Below are 20,056 nucleotides of genomic sequence, written 5' to 3'. Positions count from 1 at the left end.
GTTTCACCCCAGGTAAAACTGATGTTATACCGTATAGCAAATAATTCCCAGGTAACCTCAAAAGCAATGGCGAAAACCCTCAATACCACCTATGGCAGGTTTAGTATTAAATATCAAGTCAAATAATTACCACTGCATTAAAAAAAAAATAGTGTATGTAGCACGAACACTGGGAACCATGTTTCTAACATTAATATTCACCAAAAATGAATGTTTCAAATTACATTTTGGCATGCCTTGAGAGTGTATACCAAAATGGACAGAAGAAGCAAAACAATGATTTTGTTGTGGTAGTTAGCTCATTTATATTTTATTGCTGTATTAACACTGAAGTTGCAGTGAATTCTTACTTTTGAAGTCAAACGAGGCCATTTAAAATCTACTAATTAAAACAAGAAATAGCAAGAGGGAAGAGATATGAAAACATATGTATATGTATAACTGATTCACATTGTTATAAAGCAGAAACTAACACACCATTGTAAAGCAATTATACTCCAATAAAGATGTTTCAAAAAAAAAAAAAGAAATAATTAGTTGGGCTTGTGGTGTGGGATAATAATAACACTTAATTCATAAAACTTCTTGCAGGGGCTCATAAATAAGAGCTAGAATTTTTTTTTTACTAATTGTCACTGAAGTAATTAAAATAAGAAATGTGCATTTTAGATACGCTACCAAGGGAATCCTTGGTGGTAGGGTGGGGAGGGAAGTATATTTTATAGTGGTTTTTGTTATTTACTTTCTGCTAACATAAACATTTAGCAAAAACATGAATAAAATTATACTTAGCTATAAAAACCAACACAATACTATAGGATAAAAAATATCCATTATGAAAGTATTCTCACAAGCATAATTATTTTGTAATATGGTAAAATCTCAAGAAAGTACACAAATCATGTGCATCTGTTAAAGGTAATTCGGGGAAAACTTGGCATAGAAACATCCTTTTTTTAAACACCCCGTTTTTGATTTTCCAGTGGTTTCAAGTTCTTTATCAAGTTCACCAGAGGTATCCCAGCAGGAAGCTGGTGACGAGCAAAGCCAGCTCATGTGTGTCATGTGATGTTTTGCTGCTAATTACTTCCCAGCTTCAGACATTCCAATTTTTTTACCTTTTAGTAGCCTCTTTAATCATGGACACTTAGCTTTTTACTTTGTGAGTCTGGTCAGAAGCAAACAGATTTCTAAAGCGTGAGAAAAATCACTTTGAGCTTTGGATACGATAAACATTTCCCCTACTTTAACATCAGTACAAACTCCACCCAGTGCAAGCAGTATACTACTGAGTTCCCTTTGGAGGAAATTTTAAGAAGTGGCAAAATCTGTACTATGAAACTAGACAATACATATAATGGAGGAACTGATGTAATTTGATTTCTTTGCCATTGAGTCCTTAGAGACTAAAGAATGATAAACTTCCTAAGAAGTGGTTTGAACCAGCCATGAAAACGTTTTTTAATCTGGAGTATTAACCGTATTTTCCCTTTTGCTCTTTCGTGAACTGATCCAGTCTGGCTGAATGGAAGTTCTTTTACACGTCTCAATTACATATGAGAGACAGCGATGCCAACTCTGGCACACCTACCCTTCGGGCATGGACTTTTGCCTGTAAGTGCCCCCGCCAGAGCCAGTCTCGCTGGATGAAGACAGATTGCTCGGGGAGTTGCGACATGGCTGGGATCTTGCTAAAGCCATGGATGAGACCGTCACATAGATGTCTGAACCAGGAGACAGCCTGTGTGTGCAAACCAAAAACGTGAAGTCAACAATTCAAAGGGAAAATCCCAAGGCAATGCATGATGGATAACATATGAATGGGACAAACGCAGCCACTTCGTGGAGATAATAAAAATAAAGCCAGCTGGAAGCCCACAAAAGAAATTTCCCCATAAAACTACTCCCTAAGGGGACAGCTGGAAAACTGCCTTGAAGGGGGTGGGGGCGTGAAAAAATAATAGGGGAAAAAAGGAAAACATGTATGTTTCCAAAAGCTGCCAGAATTCAAGGGCTGAACTGCTTATGCAATTTCGTAGTATGGCAGGGTGAAGTATAAATGAGCCCCAGTGACATTAACATAGCAATTAATCCCGATTTCCCCACTGGCTCTCTCAGAGTATATGACCACAGTGAGACCAGTACACTCTTTGTATGCTTCTTTGTTTTCCAATTTTATTACTCAAAGTCTGGAATGAATATTCAGAGATTGCTATTTAGTGTGTATACATTTGGTTGAGAGTAGCATCACCGTATAAAAACTTCCATGGAAACGTGCCTAGAACTGCAGTTGTTGAATTTCACTGAAATGACTGAGTTTATATAATAACACAGCAGAGATGTGCTCCACGTAGCCCACAATACACCTCTTTCTAAAATTAGGGATCCCTCACCCTGTGGACTGGCTCGACACAGAAACCAGAGCTTTGGAGTTCGGAGAGACGTGATTTGCTGGCCTCTACCTTCTCCACTCAAATAGGCATTGGGGCAACTGCTGGGATATTAACAAGTGAGACCTGAAGACTGTGAGGAGACATCAGCTAAATCTCGATAACAATGATATTTTATTTCCGAAGTGAATGCTGGCACAGATCACTGGCTCTTGTAGCAGGGCAGGTCATTTCCATTTTATAGCTGAGGGAGGGGAATCAAGGTCACTTTTTCAATAAGCCAGGCTTCTTGATTCTGAGTCCACTTTCCTCTGCCCCCCTACAGAAGGCTGGGTTTTCTGTGCTTAATAAGACGGTTTGCAAGGGGTCTGCAGGGTCAGGTGATTTTGCACATGAAGTCTTACACTGAAGCCAAAGTTTTGAAGCCTTGGGACTGAACCTGATTCACTGAAACATGGCAGTTTTTTACAGCGAACCTGCGTACCTTCTGAAGCAGGGCAGGATGGGGCTTCAGGTACAGAAACTGACAGAAGGCATAATAAAATTACGCCGAGAAGCTTTTCTATCAGAAAAAGAATAAGGACAGGCACCGAAAAATACGACCCCCCCCCCCCGCCCCCGCAAATCCGTCTGTGCCCACGTGGCAGATCTGACTTGGGAGCCCCGGTTCTTTCCTCAGCGACAAACCTGTTATCAGCTGTGATTCTGTTATCCCTTCTTTTCTATTAAAACATCTCCCAAACTTCTCACTGCTTATTCTGAAGTACTTGGAAGGGGACTGGAGTGGGGGAAGAATGGGAGGAGTAGGTTACAAAGAAAACGAGGTAAGGATTAAGGAATGGCATGAATCACTGCTTTCCGTTTTAAGAGTTTGGCTTTTAGATGCACCTAATACAGAGAAACTTCAAAAAACAGTTCATTTTGCAGCTGCTTTGATTTTCTTACTGCGAAGAGGAGGAGGTGTTACAGAAAGATGGAAAGAAAGGAGACGGCAGCAGAAATGTGAACGGGGTTGGGGCCAATGCCACGTCTGGGGGCCTGATGACTTTTTAGCTCTCTTTGGGGTAAACAAGTAATAGCCAGTGAATTATATTCACGGTGAATGTTAAAATGTTTTTGCATCTACGAAGAAGTGACAACATGATTCCACAGCCAAAGTCAAGATGTAACTTTTGTATTTATATTTAGAGCTTGCTTTTCTTACCCTGCTCTCCAAAACGTACATTAAGCTAAAATATCTCATGCTACTTCTCAGCCTCAGCTCTTTTATTTGGCAAATGTATCAGAAAATTCTATTTGGTTGCTGGAGTAATCCCAAAGTGAAAAAATAGCATTTCCAGAAGGCCAGCATTCATTCCAATGCCTTTTCTGAATTTATATAACTCAATAGTGGCTTTGTTTTCAGGCTGTCCACACACACAGAACACACATACAGCAACTGATGGAAATGCCACCCAAATGTTTTTATGACTCTAGATGTATGTATGGTAGGCAAAAAAAATTTCAGAATTAGCCCTTATTCTGATGACTTACTATTCTTTCCAAATACGCTGAATTTGATACCATCTCACAAATATTATTTGAGAACAGATCTAGGTCAGGGAGAGGGAGGTACCCACCTGCCTGGCACTGGCTGTCTACTTCTGCCAGAGGCTGCGGCTGATCATTTCTGCAAGTTGGGCTCGTTGCTGTCTTGCCACTTTGAAATAGAATAACCCCCGCATTGGCTCACGTGGGAAGCCAGCATGCTAACCTCTTGAATCTCTGACCTCCCCCCTACTCTACCTTAATGGATCACAAGTCTTTTCTTCTCTTTTGAGATAAACTCAGATCCTTCTACGTTCTCTCAGTCTTAATGAGCCCGGGCATCTGGATGTTAATGCCCAAATAGGTTTATAGGACTAAGATGAATACATCTTTCACTCGCCGTGAGATCTTTCGATTCTGTGGAATATGAGAAGTAATCTTCTTCAAGAATGCTATGGTCACTGTCAGAAAGGAAATGTCTAAAAATCTTTTAGCCTTAATTTCAGTAGATTCTCTTCCCTCCATTTTTATCAATTGAGCTGAGAAATAACTAAATGTTTTTAAAGTAACCGATCTTAAATGTTCTCTAGGGCTATGACTTCCCTCTGTAGAAATAAAACACCAGGGCTTTTGGACTGTACAAAGAATGCAGCAATTGAAAAAGTCCTGATCATCAGCTCGACAGACAATACTCCCATAGTCTGCAGGACTGCACTCAAGTCAGCTTTCCATTTATATGCAGCACCTTTCACTGCAATGAAAACAAAGAGTTGAATGGGATGGATTAGGAAGAGATGGTCCAAGATCAATATCAGTTCTTTTTTCCAGAAGCCTCCTCACGTCAGGATAAAAGAGAGAAGAGAAGTGCCAAAAAACCCCCAGATTTCCGAGAGAATAACCCCTGCCCCCCACCATACCCTTCCCATGACTCAACTCACAGAACTAACATTGATAGACTCTTATTATTGATCTCTTGAGACTGTGACATCCATTGATGGATAAGGAACTCTCAGCATGTGAGTAATTGATGCTTCATTTTTCTTTCCTGAGTATTTATGTATGGGTTTAATTATGCCTCTGTTTCCTGCTTTTTATTCCAAAGTGACAGCACTGCTTGGATGTGTCCAAGGAGATAAGGCCCTCTGTAAACTCAAGTGCAGACAGCGGAATGACGGCAAGAACGACCGAGAGGATTTCAAATAGCAGCAATGACTGACGAATGAGATATCCGAGTCCTTAGTTAAGCACAGCATTTCACCACAACTTAGCGATGAAAACACTATTCACCCAGGGAACAGGATCCAGTCAAAGTCTGTTTTTAGCAATGCCTATCAACCAGGATTCTTCCAGAATTGTTTTAAAAAACTTCTCTAAAATTCCTCAAGGTAATGTCATTCGGGTGCTGTATCCAGACTAGAGTTTGAACAAGTCGTATACAAATTCAATCACCGCACCCCCCTGTTGTTTCATCTCTTCCTAACTTTGTGAACCAGAGCCATTCCTGGCTTTCTGACCATACGATCCCTATCAGCTGTAACAACTGGACCATGGAAGTCCTGTTCCGACTGGACCATGGAAGTCCTATTCTGATGAACCTCCTGTGACAAGATCAATTTACAACAAAGAATAACCCTTGCATAGTTAGGGAAATACAGCAACTCAGCACACCGAGATAACCGATCATCATCTCCCAGCTGCTGGCAAGCTGTTGGAGCTTCACAGCCTGGCACACATCATGGGTGCCTCTTGAGAAGAGTCAATTTTATATCTAAGGGTGACTCTACAGGACAGAACATAAAAATGGATTGCAGACAGGACCAGATACATCATTTGTGGGACTCAGTGCAACATGAAACTCTGGGTCTCCTTGTTCAAACGTATTACAAATTTCAAGCAGAACACTGAACCCTGCTAAGCGTGTGGCCCTGTGCAGCCACACACCTGAAGCTGGCCCTGATTGCAGCACACGTGGCTGGGCCCCCTCAGCACACAAACACGCATGCGTTCATCTGGCAAGTATTTCTTGAGCACCATCTGTAGATGGTGGTAGGCTTCATCCCTGCAGCATGGTGGCTAAGGTAGGGGCTCTGCAGTCTGGTGGCCTTGGTGCTAATTTCAGCTCCACCACTAACCAGCCAGGACTCTGCACAAACGATTTCATCTCTCAATCCCCGGGCATCCTTATCTGTAAAAGGGGGAAAGAGCCACCAACTTACTGGGCCTGTTGGGTGGATTAACTGAGAAAAACTCACATAAGGGACTCTGAACAGAGCCTGGCGTATGTGCCATTTAGCTGCCATCGTCATTTGTCATTTTCTAAATATAATGGGAAACTAGAAGAGTCAAACAAAAAGCCAGAGATTGGGAGACTCTAGGCTATTTAATCAGGCTGGATTCCGATTCTCCCCAGGAGTGGGGACTGGTGGGGAGACAGCAGTGAACTTGCTAGCAGGGCCGCAGTATATGAGTCAAACACCTCCCCTGCCATCCCTCCTTGTGTATTGGTGCTTGCTCCTTAAAAGGAGCCTGCAGATCCTGAAGAGGTGGGTCCAGAGAAAATGGTCCCGGGCCATCTTCATGTGGCCTGAAGCAGTGTCCAGCAAGCCCTCTGGTGGTACAAGTCACCAGCCGAGAGCCCAGTGGCCAGAGACACACATACACACTCGGGTGAAGAGATCAATTCAACTCTGCTGACCACGCCCAAGGACACTCTGCCAATCTCATTATTTCACAACAATCGTTCCTGCAGGTAAAAAGGAGACTAAACCCACTTTTCCCGGCAAGCACTTCAATGATAGGTGGATCCCAGACTGCCACTCTGTCACCATACTGAGGGAGTTCCATGGGTGGAAGTAGACCTTGGTCAGACCAGTCACTGTCCCGGGCTCTGAACAAGAGGCTTATGGGGAGACTTCACACTGCTGACTGTGGGGGTGGGTCTAGGCAGCTCATCTGTCTCATTCTTACACCTTTACACATGTGTTGTGCGATCAACAAATCTTAAAGAAAAATGTCAGTGGTTTCAAATATAAGGCAGCGGGATATCCCTTTTTACCCCTGAGAATTATTTAAATTCCTAATGATAAACATGTCCATATGGCCGATGTGCCCTCATCAGGCAAAGGGCCTAAGACTCCTGTTGCCTTCTCCATGAGGGGAGGGCTACAGCAGGACCCATAGTAGACCTGGCTTCTGGGAAGGTCTTCCCCGTGTCAGGTATCTGGGGGTGGACAAGGGGGTGCTTTTGGAGGAAGCCCCAGGGCCACTGTGGGCCTTTAGACCCTTCCCATAAGGTGGGACCAGGCCAGGCCTCCCTGGGTGGTCCTAATGCAGCACTCCCTTAAAGAAAGGGCTAAGAGGGCAAGACCCTGCTGCTGGATGCAAGTAGGAGAACGGCTCCTTACTGACACACAGAACGGTGTGCCCAGCTGCCACCTCATTCTCTTCCCATAACAACTCCGCTTTCTACAAGATCACCTCAGTCTATCCTAATTCAGTGGATGGTTTTTGCAGTATTTCCTACACCTGCTCACCATGACTGTTCCCAGCACAGCAGCCCTCCTGAACTCAGCCTCTCCGTCTCACCGAGGGTAACCAGGACGCTGGCGCTGAAAACGGCACAACTTGCTCCTGGGAAACACACTGACTTACCACATGCGTGACTGCAAACGGACTCACCAGTCCAGCCTGGCCAGCTCTACCCACAGCCCTAAGCGCCCAATTGCAACTAGCTCTTTGACTCCCATGTAGCTGTGTGTAGAAGAGCATCTCCAAAACGACACCAAAGACAAACAGGGACTACCATTTTCTAAGCCTCACTGTGTGCCAGGCCTGTCGTAAGAGCTCGGGTTGAACACAGAGTAACTGTATTACCTTAGTTAATCATCATGCTGACTCTGAGAGGTGGGGCTAGTGGCCCGTTTGGTTCCTGGCGATGATGAAGTGTGGACGGGATCAGGAACTTCCCACCATCACATCGCTCCCAAGGGGTGGGGCCGGGATGCAAGTCAAGGCCCCTGGACGGCAGAGCCTGCACTCCTGGCACATCTGGGAGTTTCTGGGCGGGTTACAGTAAAACACTGGTGGCTCTGCAAGGAGGAGCCCCCTGGAACACTTCCCTGGGTGGAGTGCAAAGCAGCTACTTTCAAGGCTCAAGGAACGATGAAGCAATTCAAGAGCCTAAGCTGGGGACCACATGGGAGCACCCTGGTCTCATTCCCTGGCTCACTCTAGAGTTTATAAAAGAAAGGAAACTGGGAGGTGTGCCAGGCTCAGGCCACTGTGCCCATTTCCTGAATGCTTGAAAAGGAAACACCTTTGTTCTCTAATCTAAAAGTGTGAACTTGCAAATTATCTAAACTCTGACCCCAATGTAGATGCCGGAGTACACTCACTCCTTTGAAGAGTTGGGGAAAAAGAGGCTTAAGAGCTCGGTGAGTTTTTTTTTTTTTTTTTTTTTTAAGACATCATTATTGGGGTATAATTGCTTTACAATGGTGTGTTAGTTTCTGCTTTATAACAAAGTGAATCCGCTATACATATACATATGTTCCCATATGTCTTCCCTCTTGCGTCTCCCTCCCTCCCACTCTCCCCATCCCACCCCTCCAGGCGGTCACAAAGCAGCTCGGTGAGTTTAAGTTAAGTACAGCCCTCTGCTTTTCCACCTTAACTTGGCTGACAAATAAAATGCCGTAATTCAGTTCCAACCTAACTGAAACCAATTAGAGGAAATACAATCAAGAACAACTCACTTTTCACTTTGAAGTTTAGACAGCTTTACCCACAATATGCTTTTAAAATAGGAGTAATCTAAACTTAGTCAACAAAAAGCAAAGAATTCTACTTAAATCTAAGCTTCAATTCTATAGCTTTATCAGATTATAGCGTGTTTCACTTTTATGTGTCATTTAATTTTATAAAAATAAACTGATTTACCTGACTGTCCATTGATGGATGAATGGATAACAAAATGTGGTACATACATACAATGGAATACTATTCAGTCTTAAAAAAAGGGAAAGGGGGCTTCCCTGTTGGCGCAGTGGTTGAGAGTCCACCTGCCGATGCAGCGGACACGGGTTCGTGCCCCGGTCCGGGAAGATCCCACATGCCGCGGAGCAACTAGGCCCGTGAGCCATGGCCGCTGAGCCTGCGCGGGAGCCTGTGCTCTGCAACGGGAGAGGCCACAACAGTGAGAGGCCCGTGTACCGCAAAAAAAAAAAAAAAAACAAACAAAAAAAGGTAAAGTTTATGGACTTAATGACTCCCCCCACTCCCAAATTCATATCTTTAAGTCCTAACCCCCAACGTAATGACATTAGGAGGTGGGGTCTTTGGGAAGTAATTAGGTTAAGATAAGGTCATAAGGGTGGAGCTCCCATGATGGGATTAGCACCCTTATAAGAGGAGGAAGAAACCAGAGCTCTCTGCCGTGTGAGGACACAGCAAGAAGGCCCTTTCTACAAGTCAGGAAGAGGGTCCTCACCAAGAACCAAACGTCCTGGAACCTTGATCTTGGAATTCCCAGACTCCAGAACTCTAAGAAGTAAACGTCCATTGTTTAAGTCACTGAATCTATGGTATTTTGTTATAGCAGCTTGAGCTAATAAGCAAGAAGGAAAACTGGACATATGCTACAACATGAATGAACCTTGAATACATTACACTGACATGAAATAAACTAGTCACAAAAGGACAAATATTGTATGATTCCACTAACATAAAGTTTCTATTTATGTGAGGTACCAAGAATAGTCAAATTCACAGAGACGGAAAGTAGCATGGTAACAGCCAGGAGCTGGGGAGAGGGGGAGTTATTGTTTAATGGACACAGAGTTTCAGTTCTGGAAATGGATGTTGGCGGCGGTTGCACAAGGATGGAAACATACATAATGCCACAGAACTGTGGTTCAAATGGTAAGTTTTACGTTATGTATATTTTACAACAGTAAAAAAAAGTTAAAAAAAAGAAAAAAAAAACCAACTGATTTATTTTCTCCCAAATTGATTTACTTCTGTTCCTACTTCTTTAAGTTTTTTTGCTTACTGGTTTAACTAATGAAGTTTTTAAAAAATTCACTGCAAGCCTATTAAAATGCCAGAATCAGTGGTTGGTCCTTGGGATACGATGATGAATAAGACAGGCTACCTTAAATTGGAAAAATGGACCAATGAGATTAAAATGAAGTATAAGTTCTATGAAGGAAGCAGACAGGCAGCAATGTGAAAATTCCCAGGATGGGCAAATGAAGGCAGAGATGGGAGGAGACGTGTCAGAGAAGGTGAGGCTTGGGCTTGGTGTTACAATACCAGCAGCTGTTAAGCTGCTGAAGGATGGGGTAGAAGGCAGATCAAGCCGAGCTGCAGGTATAAAGGTTATCAAGAGAAAACCTGGCAGCAGAAAGTCACAAGCCTAGAGCCTGGGAAAGACAAAGCCACGTCAGTAAATCCACAGCGGGAGGTGGACTTGATACTGAAAGCTGTGCGGAAGGCTAAGATGAAAGGCAGGGCCTGAGGAGCAATTCCCTTTGTATTAGGCCATCCCATGCAGTCTGCAGCTCGGACAGGGAGAAAGTGAGAGGCTGTTCTGGCCAGAAAAATCTTAGTGTGAAACGAGAGCCCCTAAGGCAACGACAAGGAGGATGCTTACAGGAGGGACTCAACCGAAGGGTAGAACTTGATAACTAAATGGGTGTGGAGATGGGGATGAGGGTGCAGGAGGCTAATTATGAATTCTAGTTCCGCTCTGGCTACTTGGGCAGAATGCAAAGCCCTTCAGCAAGATGGGCAACACGTGAGAAGGAAGAGGTGGAGGGCGGGCAGGAGTATGGCTGAAGTCAGTTTGGGCTGGTGAGTCTGGGACACTGGTGTGACATTCAAGTGCAGATATTCAGTAGGGAGACGGGCATATGAATATGAAAAGTAAAGAAGAGGTCAAGATCAAACGTGCACTATCCAGGAACTGCCCACATACAGATGACGGCTGAGGTTACTAAAACAAATAAACTATCCAGAGATACTGCACAGTAGGGGATTAAAAGAAAAATGAGGAAGGAGTCATGGGGGACACAGCATTTGGGGGGGATAAGACAAATGCAAAGAGCTGACCAAAAAAAAAAAAAAAAAAAAAAAAAATCAGGAGGAAAGTTTTGGAAGATAAGGAAGAGGAGTTTGAAGGAGGAGGGAATGGCAAATGGTATCGGATACGCCGAAGCCCACAGCATCCAGTGACTCTGGGAATACAGCAGTCAATGGGGATGCAGCCTGAGCACTCCCAATGAAACTCAAGAATTCCAAGAGTCAAGGTCCTCATATCAACTCAAACAACTATGATCCAGGAGGGCAGTATTTGAAAGAACAAGTCATGCAACTTCTAGCCACAGCTAATATTCCAAACAAAGGAAGAATAAAGAATAAATGCGTGCTGGCTTTGTGTGAAAGCAGAAAATGACACCGTGAGGATCATTAACACAGAACCTGTTCGAAATAAACCTAGAAAACATTTCCTTGAAAATAAAGATTGAGGGACTTCCCTGGAAGTTCAGTGGTTAAAAGATCCTGCATGCAACACGGCACGGCCCAAAAAAAAAAGGAGAACTCTTTTCATTTGTTTCAACAGTATCCTCCAGCACAATCTTCATGCTCTGTATGGCGCAGCTGTGTCTGCAGAGGAGGGCGGCGTTAGGGAGGCTGCAAGTGTAGCCAGCTGTAACTCCGTAAAGGAACCAACACTCCATCCAGCTGCTGAGCGCCAAATACAGTAGGGAAAGGGGAATAGTATAGTATCCAGGTAAATGCAGAAGTATCAATGGTTCAGTAAGATCTGACATTAAATATTTATATAAAGCCTGGAAATACTTCATCTACAAAAAAGAGAAAGGAAAATTCCTTTGTGTGCCAACGTGCCTGTTGTTTATGCAAAGCCTCTGAAATAGTTAAGCTTTTCTGAACATGTTAACCCAGATCAGGGTTTTACTACTGATCCCACATTATGTTTAAACACAGTAATGTGTTAAGTTCAATGTACTATAGCCAGCTGTTTATTTATTTATTCATGTGTTGGGTCTTCGTTGCTGTGCACAGGCTTTCTCTAGTTGTGACAAGTGGGGGCTATTCTTTGTTGCGACGTGCGGACTTCTCATTGCAGTGGCTTTTTTTGTCGCGAAGCATGGGCTATGGTATGCGGGCTCAGTAGTTCAGTAGTTGTGGCTTGCGGGGCTCTAGAGCGCAGGCTCAGTAGCTGTGGCACATGGGCTTGGTTGCTCCACGGCATGTGGGATCTTCCTGGACCAGGGCTCAAACCCGTGTTCCCTGCATTGGCAGGCGGATTCTTAACCACTGCGCCACCAGGGAAGCCCTAGCCAGCTATTTTTATTTTAGTCCTACCCTTACACTCTAGATAAATTTGAGGCCGGAAGACCAATTGCATCATATTACCTATTTTTGTTAAATATTAATTCTGTCAATAAGAACTACTCCCACAAATACCATAAAATTCTGTACTTGAAAGGCTACCTAGAGAGCATAAATCTCCTGTATTTAAACCCAATCAAATCAGACTTTTTTCTACTTAGATGGCAAATGCGTCATCTGTTCTTACTGCATCAGTTTCTCTTAACAATGTATAGAGAGCACAAGTCAGTGGAATAATTCGTTAGAAACTCCAAATACCAATACCTTTTAGTATGTCAAAAATCGTGACCTTGGTACGAAAGGAAAAAGGATAATCTGTTCCACAAGTATTTTTAAAAAAATTATTTCGAATGGCCTTTAACTCTGGGATCTTGCACGCAATTTAAGAAAAACTATGCTTCTAGTTTCTAGAAGATTAAGCAGTAGATTAAGTTTCTACAAGCAGTATATTCAGTTTTCATCTAAAATGAACCGTGCTGGGTCCAACCGTGGTGAATGAAGTAGGCAGATTTGTGTAGCACGTGCAGAGTGGCTTGAGGCGGCTGCTAACTTAAGCTTAAATACAGCTGGTTTCTCTACAGTTAAACACAACTTGCCTAACCTGGAGGAGAAAGATAAATGGAACAAACCAACCGTGTAAAGGCAATACAGCTGACCCTTGAACAACACGGGTTTGAACTGCGTGGGTTCACTTCTACGGGGATTTTTTTCAATACATACACTACTACGTTTACCATCTGCAATTGGTTGAATCCGAGGACGTGAGGGTCAACTACGGGACTTGAGCAGGTGCAGATTTTGGTATCCATGGAGGGCTCTGGAACCAATCTTTGCGGATACCGAGGGACTATCCTTTAGTCTCAGTCTCAGGCTCATGCCACTATTGGTAAGGCAAGATTCATGGAATGGCAGACCTGGGCATTTGTTTTGACTATTTGTGATTCATCTGAACGGTCGATATCACACTCTCTAGATGGCCCAGGTACAAATGCAAATGGCACCCAGGGCAGGGCTGGTATGAAGGGGAGAGTCAGATGGAGGAGGTGCGCCCAGCCAGGGGCCTCACTTCCACGTCACAGTAAAGTGGTTTGTTCTCAGTAAGACTATGAAGGGAATGCTTAAATATTTTAGTTATATTTTACTATGTCTCATGGAGGAAGTTATATTCCCAGGTACACTGTGTGAATCTGAGGAACCTGGAAGTATTCCCGATGAAGGACACGAGTCTATTCTATACTCAAATATTCTGCAAACAGTAGCAGTACAAAGTTTCTCAAATAGTACCTTCTATTTATGACTCAAAGTTGAAACTTAACTAATACTGCTTCACTAAAAGTTAAGAATGATGGGATAGGACAGCGAACTCTTAAATTTTCACGAAAGAATAGCCGTCTAATTACCACACCTTTCAAAATGAAGAGGAGACAAATAACCTGAAAATGTAAAGCTCAGATTTTACAAGCCCTCCGTCATAAGATCTTAAATCCTAGCCCAGCGTCCTCAAGGATATCTGAAACTAAGAAGCCTCGGAGGGAAGTGAGTAGAGGTTAAAAAACCATTGGCAGCCTCACGTCTGTCACCTGCACCTTATAGCTTGGAGAGCCCCAGGGCTATTATTATTAATCTTATAGGGAGAGCACGTGGATTCCCTTTCCTCTGGGTGGAGTTATGATGAAAGGCAGACACAAGTACCCACAAAAAGAACCTCCAGAACTCAAAGATCTCCATCTGGAAAAAATGGAGTTGATGCCTTCTTTAGCACTAAAAGTTGCTTGCATCCTAAGAGGATAATTAGCTACAAAAAATATTTTCACTTTCAGAGGTCAGTATGTTCAGCAATAAGCTTTAGTCTCTGTTGCAGAAATTAAATTCAACGTGGAATCAAAATATATTCTGCTATTTTATTATAGGGACTATTGTATAAAGAAAATAACACAAATCCAATTTCACTCATAAAAGCCTGATGACTGTCCTGGAGAGACAGAAAATACCATTGAGAGGAACAAAAGGCCCTTCTCTAAACAATGGTTTCCTAGGTTCATCCTTCCAAATGTGGGCCAAATCATGAATTCCAGTTAACACACACCTCAGAGGGAGCCAAGTCTGGAATGTGCAGAACAAAGGATTTATTCAGCGACCACTTGGATGTTTTTCCTTCTCGAAAATAATGAAAGCAAGAGGAGTCCAGATGGGAATGCAGCCACTTTGGGAGAGGAATCCTTTATTGAGATAAATAGCAAGGCTCTGTAAATAAATCCCCAGTATTACATGAGGAATTTTAGAAAGACAACTGGGCTTTTTTTTGGTTGTCTGTTGTGATTAAACTATTTCTACATGGTATTCTAGTATTTCTGAAAGAGTTAAGTGACAATGTTTTATGTCTTTTAAGATAAAAGACATCATTGTGTGGTTTTGAAAATCTCCAACTTTCTGCTCTCAACTTGAACCAATGACTCCTGAAGCATAGCTGGGATCTCTTTTCCTTGGCGCCCTGTTCTTGCTGGACCTGGTTCCTGAGGCTCAGATGAGTCAGGCTCTCATTTTTGCTCCAGAGACCTTCCTTCTACCCATAGCAGCTCCTGGAACAGAGACTTCTCCCCACCAGCTCTGAGGGTTCCTGATCCTTCTGCAGTGCGGGGGCCACGAAAACACTCAGAGATGTGATCAAGACAAGCACAGTGATGGCGAAAGGATGGTGCATGGACAGAAAGAAGTTGGCTTCTTCTAGGAGGGCACTAGCAGGTTACTGAGCTAAACCGTCTCCTTCATTAGCCTAGGTAATTTGGGGTAACTGAATTTATAGTGCAATGATTTAAAATTATGTAGTCCATTTGTATTCACATTTTAAGAGTACTTTATCGAGTTCAATTTTTGGCCAAGGTTCTTAGTTCACAGTGCTGCATTTTACAGTGAATTCGAGACAAAAGTGCTAGGGCATGCTGGTTAAGGAAGAGTTCACCAGTTATCACCCGTGACGGAATCCACTGTGACTTTCAACTTAACAGCAAACCTCGTTTTGTTACTTTCTGGGATCCCTCAATCCCTCTCCTTTGGCTTACTTTACTCAGGACTGAGTGTTTTAACATATCCACTATTTTCTTTTACATTCAGAGCAGTGGAAAAATATGTTTGTGCTATACTGGTGGATTTCCCTTCTCACAATTCTTTATTAACAAAGTGACACAAACACAGACACTCAACCAAAAACCTGCATTCTCTTGCCACTGTTGTATCACTCATCTCCAAAAGACACAGACTGTCAAAGATGATGATATGGTCAGTGTCACCTCAAAGAGTCTGCCAAGTTCTAGTTCATATGGCTACTGAGCGTGCAGTGATGATTTCTGTTGATATCACATGAAAATGAAAGAGCAAAGCCCAAATACCACTGTACAGAGCTGCATGCTTTGCTGGAATACATCTTCACTTATCCTGATGGCTTTGGAATGCTGCCATGCTTTGAAAACCACTAGTGCATGCATCTCAGTTTTAAGTCTTGATTTCTAGTAAAATATGGGAAGACCTAAAGCTAGTGCTTACGGGCCTGGTGCTATTTAAATTTGGGGCAGAGATTTAGAGAAAAGCTTGGGAGGCACACTCACCGCCTCTCCAGTGGGCGCCCGTCACTGGAGATGCTTCGAGGAATGTTGGCGGCTCTTTCTGGAGGAGGCATCTTCCCGTCTCCTTTCCCGGCATTCAGCCTCGAGGTCATGGGACTCTGCACCTGGGATGGAACTTGAGGTGAATGAGGCCCCTTGTTGGCATTCCTCTGCCACTTGTTATTATTTCGAAAGGGAAACTTGAATTCGTAGGAAACCCCTTCGTTCATTTTGTACTCCATCACTGGCATGCGGTAGGTCTCAGAGCAACTCCTAAGGGGAGGGCACAGAGAGAAGAAAAATCAATATTGCTTTTTCTTGTTGGTGGAGCCACACTGATTCTCATTAACAGTTAAAATGGATCAAACACCTCATTCTCAAGTTTCAAACCATCTTTCGATCATTAGGCCTGTAATTATTTTCCTTTCAAAAACCAGAACCCCAGGAAGTATTATACTAGTATTTTCTTTTGATCGATCCTAAATGCTGAGTACGAGATATGGAGTCTTGAAAATTCAGTGAGACCTATGGTCACCCTGGTGGGGATGGGGGTGGAGTAGGGGGCAGAGTCAGCACTGAGACCTGCGGAGGGAAGGTGCCCAGGCAGCATGGTGGGAACAGACCCCTAAGATGGGGCCTCGGAGGAAAGAGTCAGCTTTATATCCTTAATCGTAAGGGAAGCTTTAGATCCTTCCCTTACGATTAAGGATCTAAAAGGGTATACAGTTTTGAATTCGTTGGGATCCCAATAGTCAAAAATAAGTGGGGAGAATTCTTGAAATCCAAACTGAGAGCCAAATTTAGCTCAGGAGGAGGGGAAAAAAAGCCAGTTATTGAAATCAGCAATTATCAAATCACCAGGGAACAAAGCATAATCTGAAATCAGGCCTTTTTTTTCCCCCTTGAAAGCCAGAAATCTCCCATAGCAGAGCTGTCCCCAGGCAGCAGTCTGAGTGAAATTAATGGCAGGCACATATGTCTTCCATCACTTCACCCTCTTTTTGTGCCATCATTTCATCCCCCAAAACTTAGGAAACGAGGAACCCACTTTCCATGACCTTTGCCCAAACAACCAAGGAAGGTTCGACCAATTATTGACTTGATTGATAGAAAAATTACTGAAAAAACCTACCCCCACGAAAACATTAACTCAAACTGTGCATTTGAATTTCATCACTAAGAGAAAAAATGACTTTCTTTCTTAAAGACATTTCAAAGATTGAGAAGCAGGTGGGAAGATCTGGAAAGAAAAGATTAAGAGTAATTACGAAATAGTCCTTTAAGAGGTACTTTAGAGATAGCATAAGGGGAGTCCAGATCAGTGCTGCCCAACAGAAATACAATATAAGCCACAAACAGGAGCCATGTATGTAAGTTTTAAATGTCTAGCAGCCATACTACAAAAATAAAACGAAACAGGTGAAATCAATAATACATTTTATTTAACTCAATATATCCAAAATGCCATCATTTCAACATGTAATCAATAAATCAGTATTACAAAATTTACGAGACATTTTACATTCTTGTACATTTGGAGTGTATCTTATACTTAGAGCACGTCTCACTTGGGACCAGCCACGTTACAATGGCTCTGTAGTCACAGGTGACTCATGGCTCCTGTACTGGACAGTGTAGGTCCAAAGGGCATCCAGCTGAAGGCCTGGTCTTGATTTGGGGAAGGTGCTTATGTTGGTGGGAGAATGAACACAATGGAACGGGCCCCCCTCTATGACCTTGTCCATGTATCTCAGGGTATGACTCATGACATTTTAAATGTACCCCACCATGCGTCCTCTCCCACGTCTCCACGACAGCCACAGGTTTTGAAAAGTGCTGCTTTTGGAGCATGTGCATTTGCTGGGGTCCTTGCCCTCCTCAGTCTTAGCCCAAGTCTCCAATGGGCACCTTTGCTTGGAGTTTCCTTAACCTCTCCCTCCGACTCCTCAAAAGCCTAGGTCAACCTTAATCTGACCCTATGCCCAAGATGCTGCTATGCCCCTTTTAATGGTTTGATGACAATGGCTTTCAAATGTTTTGGACCACAATCCTGGTGACAAGTACATTTTACACTGTGACACAGCACAACCGCAAATACACACACACATACACCCTTCCTCTGTCAGCTTCCATTCTGCTATATTCTGGGTTAATCCATTTCATTAAAAAAATACATTGGGTACAACCTCCTAAACTCATTTCATGATCTACTTAAGAATAACGATCTACAGTTCGCAAAACACTGTATGGTCTACTTGACATTAGTTTCAGCAGTTTTGACTTCTTATATAATAAACGCTTTTCTCTGAAATGAAGGATTATCACCTTAGGCCTTGATATAATTTCTAGCTTTGAATCAATATTTCTGACAAAAATATGCCATTACCATACTTTTTTGGTTGTTAACACAGGTGCAACTGCAGTGTATCTTTCATTTCTGATCATGCAGAATCTAGAGCTCTGGATCTGGAAACACAAGAATGTGGCAAGAATGCAAAATGCAAGAATGTTGTAGCTTGCCAAAGAAATATTAATAAAAATTTATAATAATGCATGGAAAAATTTCTTTCTACCTCAAAATCAGCACTAGCTTTGCTTCTCCTCAGCACTGGTCTATTTAACTTGTAAACTCAGTGGATCATATCATCCATGTCCCTTTCTTTTTTTTGTTTTTCGCGGTACGCAGGCCTCTCACTGTTGTGGCCTCTCCCGTTGCGGAGCACAGGCTCTGGACGCGCAGGCTCAGCGGCCACGGCTCACGGGCCCAGCCGCTCCGCGGCATGTGGGATCTTCCCGGACCGGGGCACGAACCCGTGTCCGCTGCGTCGGCAGGCGGACTCTCAACCACTGCGCCACCAGGGAAGCCCCATGTCCCTTTCTGTTGGCTGCCAGGAACCAACCACATGTACAGAACACGTACAGACCTTTATCATGTATTCCAGGGCATTAACTTTTCAAAAATTTCTCCCTTGGCCACGTTTTCCATTTACCTCCCCACATTCCCCATTTCCCCACCGCACATACACAGAGATTCCCTCACTGAATTTTAATTCTGTACCTCCATAGGCTGATTCAGGCCCATATTGCATCAGGGTAGCGAATAAGTAAATAATTAAAATAGAAACAATCATGATGTAATATCAAATAGACAATATCAGCTTTGGGGCCTTAGTTTCTTTGTAAAATGAAAGACTTGTAATTGATAATTACTAAACTTTCTTCTAGTTCAAGCACTCTTTGAAAGAGTCTTTCAAGCTGCATAATGTTTAATACTAAAACTGGTTAAAAGATCCCATTAGCCAAAGATTTTGTCTCCTCTCTATATTTCATCCCCACCACCCTTAGCATATTATTAGAGACCTTGTGCATATTCCATAATCACAGAATGACGTACGATAAGGCCAAAGCAGGGAGAGAAGATTCATTTACAGAGAATGAAAAGCAAAGATTCCATAGCGCTGAACCTTTGCCACCCCGCCGCTTCTGACTGCCTTCTAAGGGGGGGAGGGGGGGCGGGACACCACTAGCTTCTGCTCCCTTACTTATCCCTATGAGAATGATGCATGGAATCCAGAAGGGGGCAGTACACCGAAGGACAAAGATAAAAGCTGGCTTTTAATGACCTGCATGAAAGTTCATAAAAGGATTTATATTGTATTACTCCAAGTAAAATCTGGTGTTGAACAATAAAAACTCGGGCACCTAGAGCTCACGATGGGCCAGCACTAATCTGGCTGCCCTACACGAACTCTCTGAAGTACGAGTATCAATATCCCCGTTTATCAGATGGGGAAATAGAGGCCTAGAGAGATTAATCTGCAAAGACTACACAGTCAAGAAGAAGTGGCAGAGCCAGGATTTGAACCCACAGAATAAGTCTACCTGTAGATTAGTCTTATTTTAGTCACTAACTAAAGGATATTTCTACTCCAGGTTCCCAAACTTCATCTTATACTGACTATTGCATTTCATTCGGGCATGGGCTATGACAAAATGTCAACAATTCTTAAAGAGCTATGGTCAAAAGGAATTACAATTTCGGTGCTAAAAGTGACACATGGTGACAAGCTGAAACCATAAGTTAATTGAAAAGTCACTCCATCTTCTTTCTCTTTTTCAGTCTTT

The 20,056-nt window shown here is 43.0% G+C and overlaps 1 protein-coding gene across 12 annotated transcripts in view; it reads right to left on the bottom strand.

Annotated features, from left to right (window-relative positions):
- Positions 1-20,056, bottom strand: part of SIPA1L1 (signal induced proliferation associated 1 like 1) — a 373,251-nt gene that overhangs the window by 55,045 nt on the left and 298,150 nt on the right. For 9 of the 12 annotated variants that reach the window (XM_032621332.1, XM_032621336.1, XM_032621335.1 and 6 more), the window contains 2 exons: positions 15,935-16,204; positions 1,592-1,741 (listed from right to left, as the gene is read on the bottom strand). In XM_032621332.1, the coding sequence (XP_032477223.1) occupies positions 1,592-1,741; positions 15,935-16,204 (420 nt within the window). The remainder of the gene's footprint in view (positions 1-1,591; positions 1,742-15,934; positions 16,205-20,056) is intronic. The other 3 variants (XM_032621344.1, XM_032621342.1, XM_032621343.1) reach the window with 1 other exon arrangement.

This window comes from Phocoena sinus, chromosome 2, assembly GCF_008692025.1.
Source record: "Phocoena sinus isolate mPhoSin1 chromosome 2, mPhoSin1.pri, whole genome shotgun sequence".
NCBI lineage: Eukaryota > Metazoa > Chordata > Mammalia > Artiodactyla > Phocoenidae > Phocoena > Phocoena sinus.
Note: the sequence above shows the minus strand (reverse complement) of the source record. Positions and strands in the feature narration are given on the sequence as shown.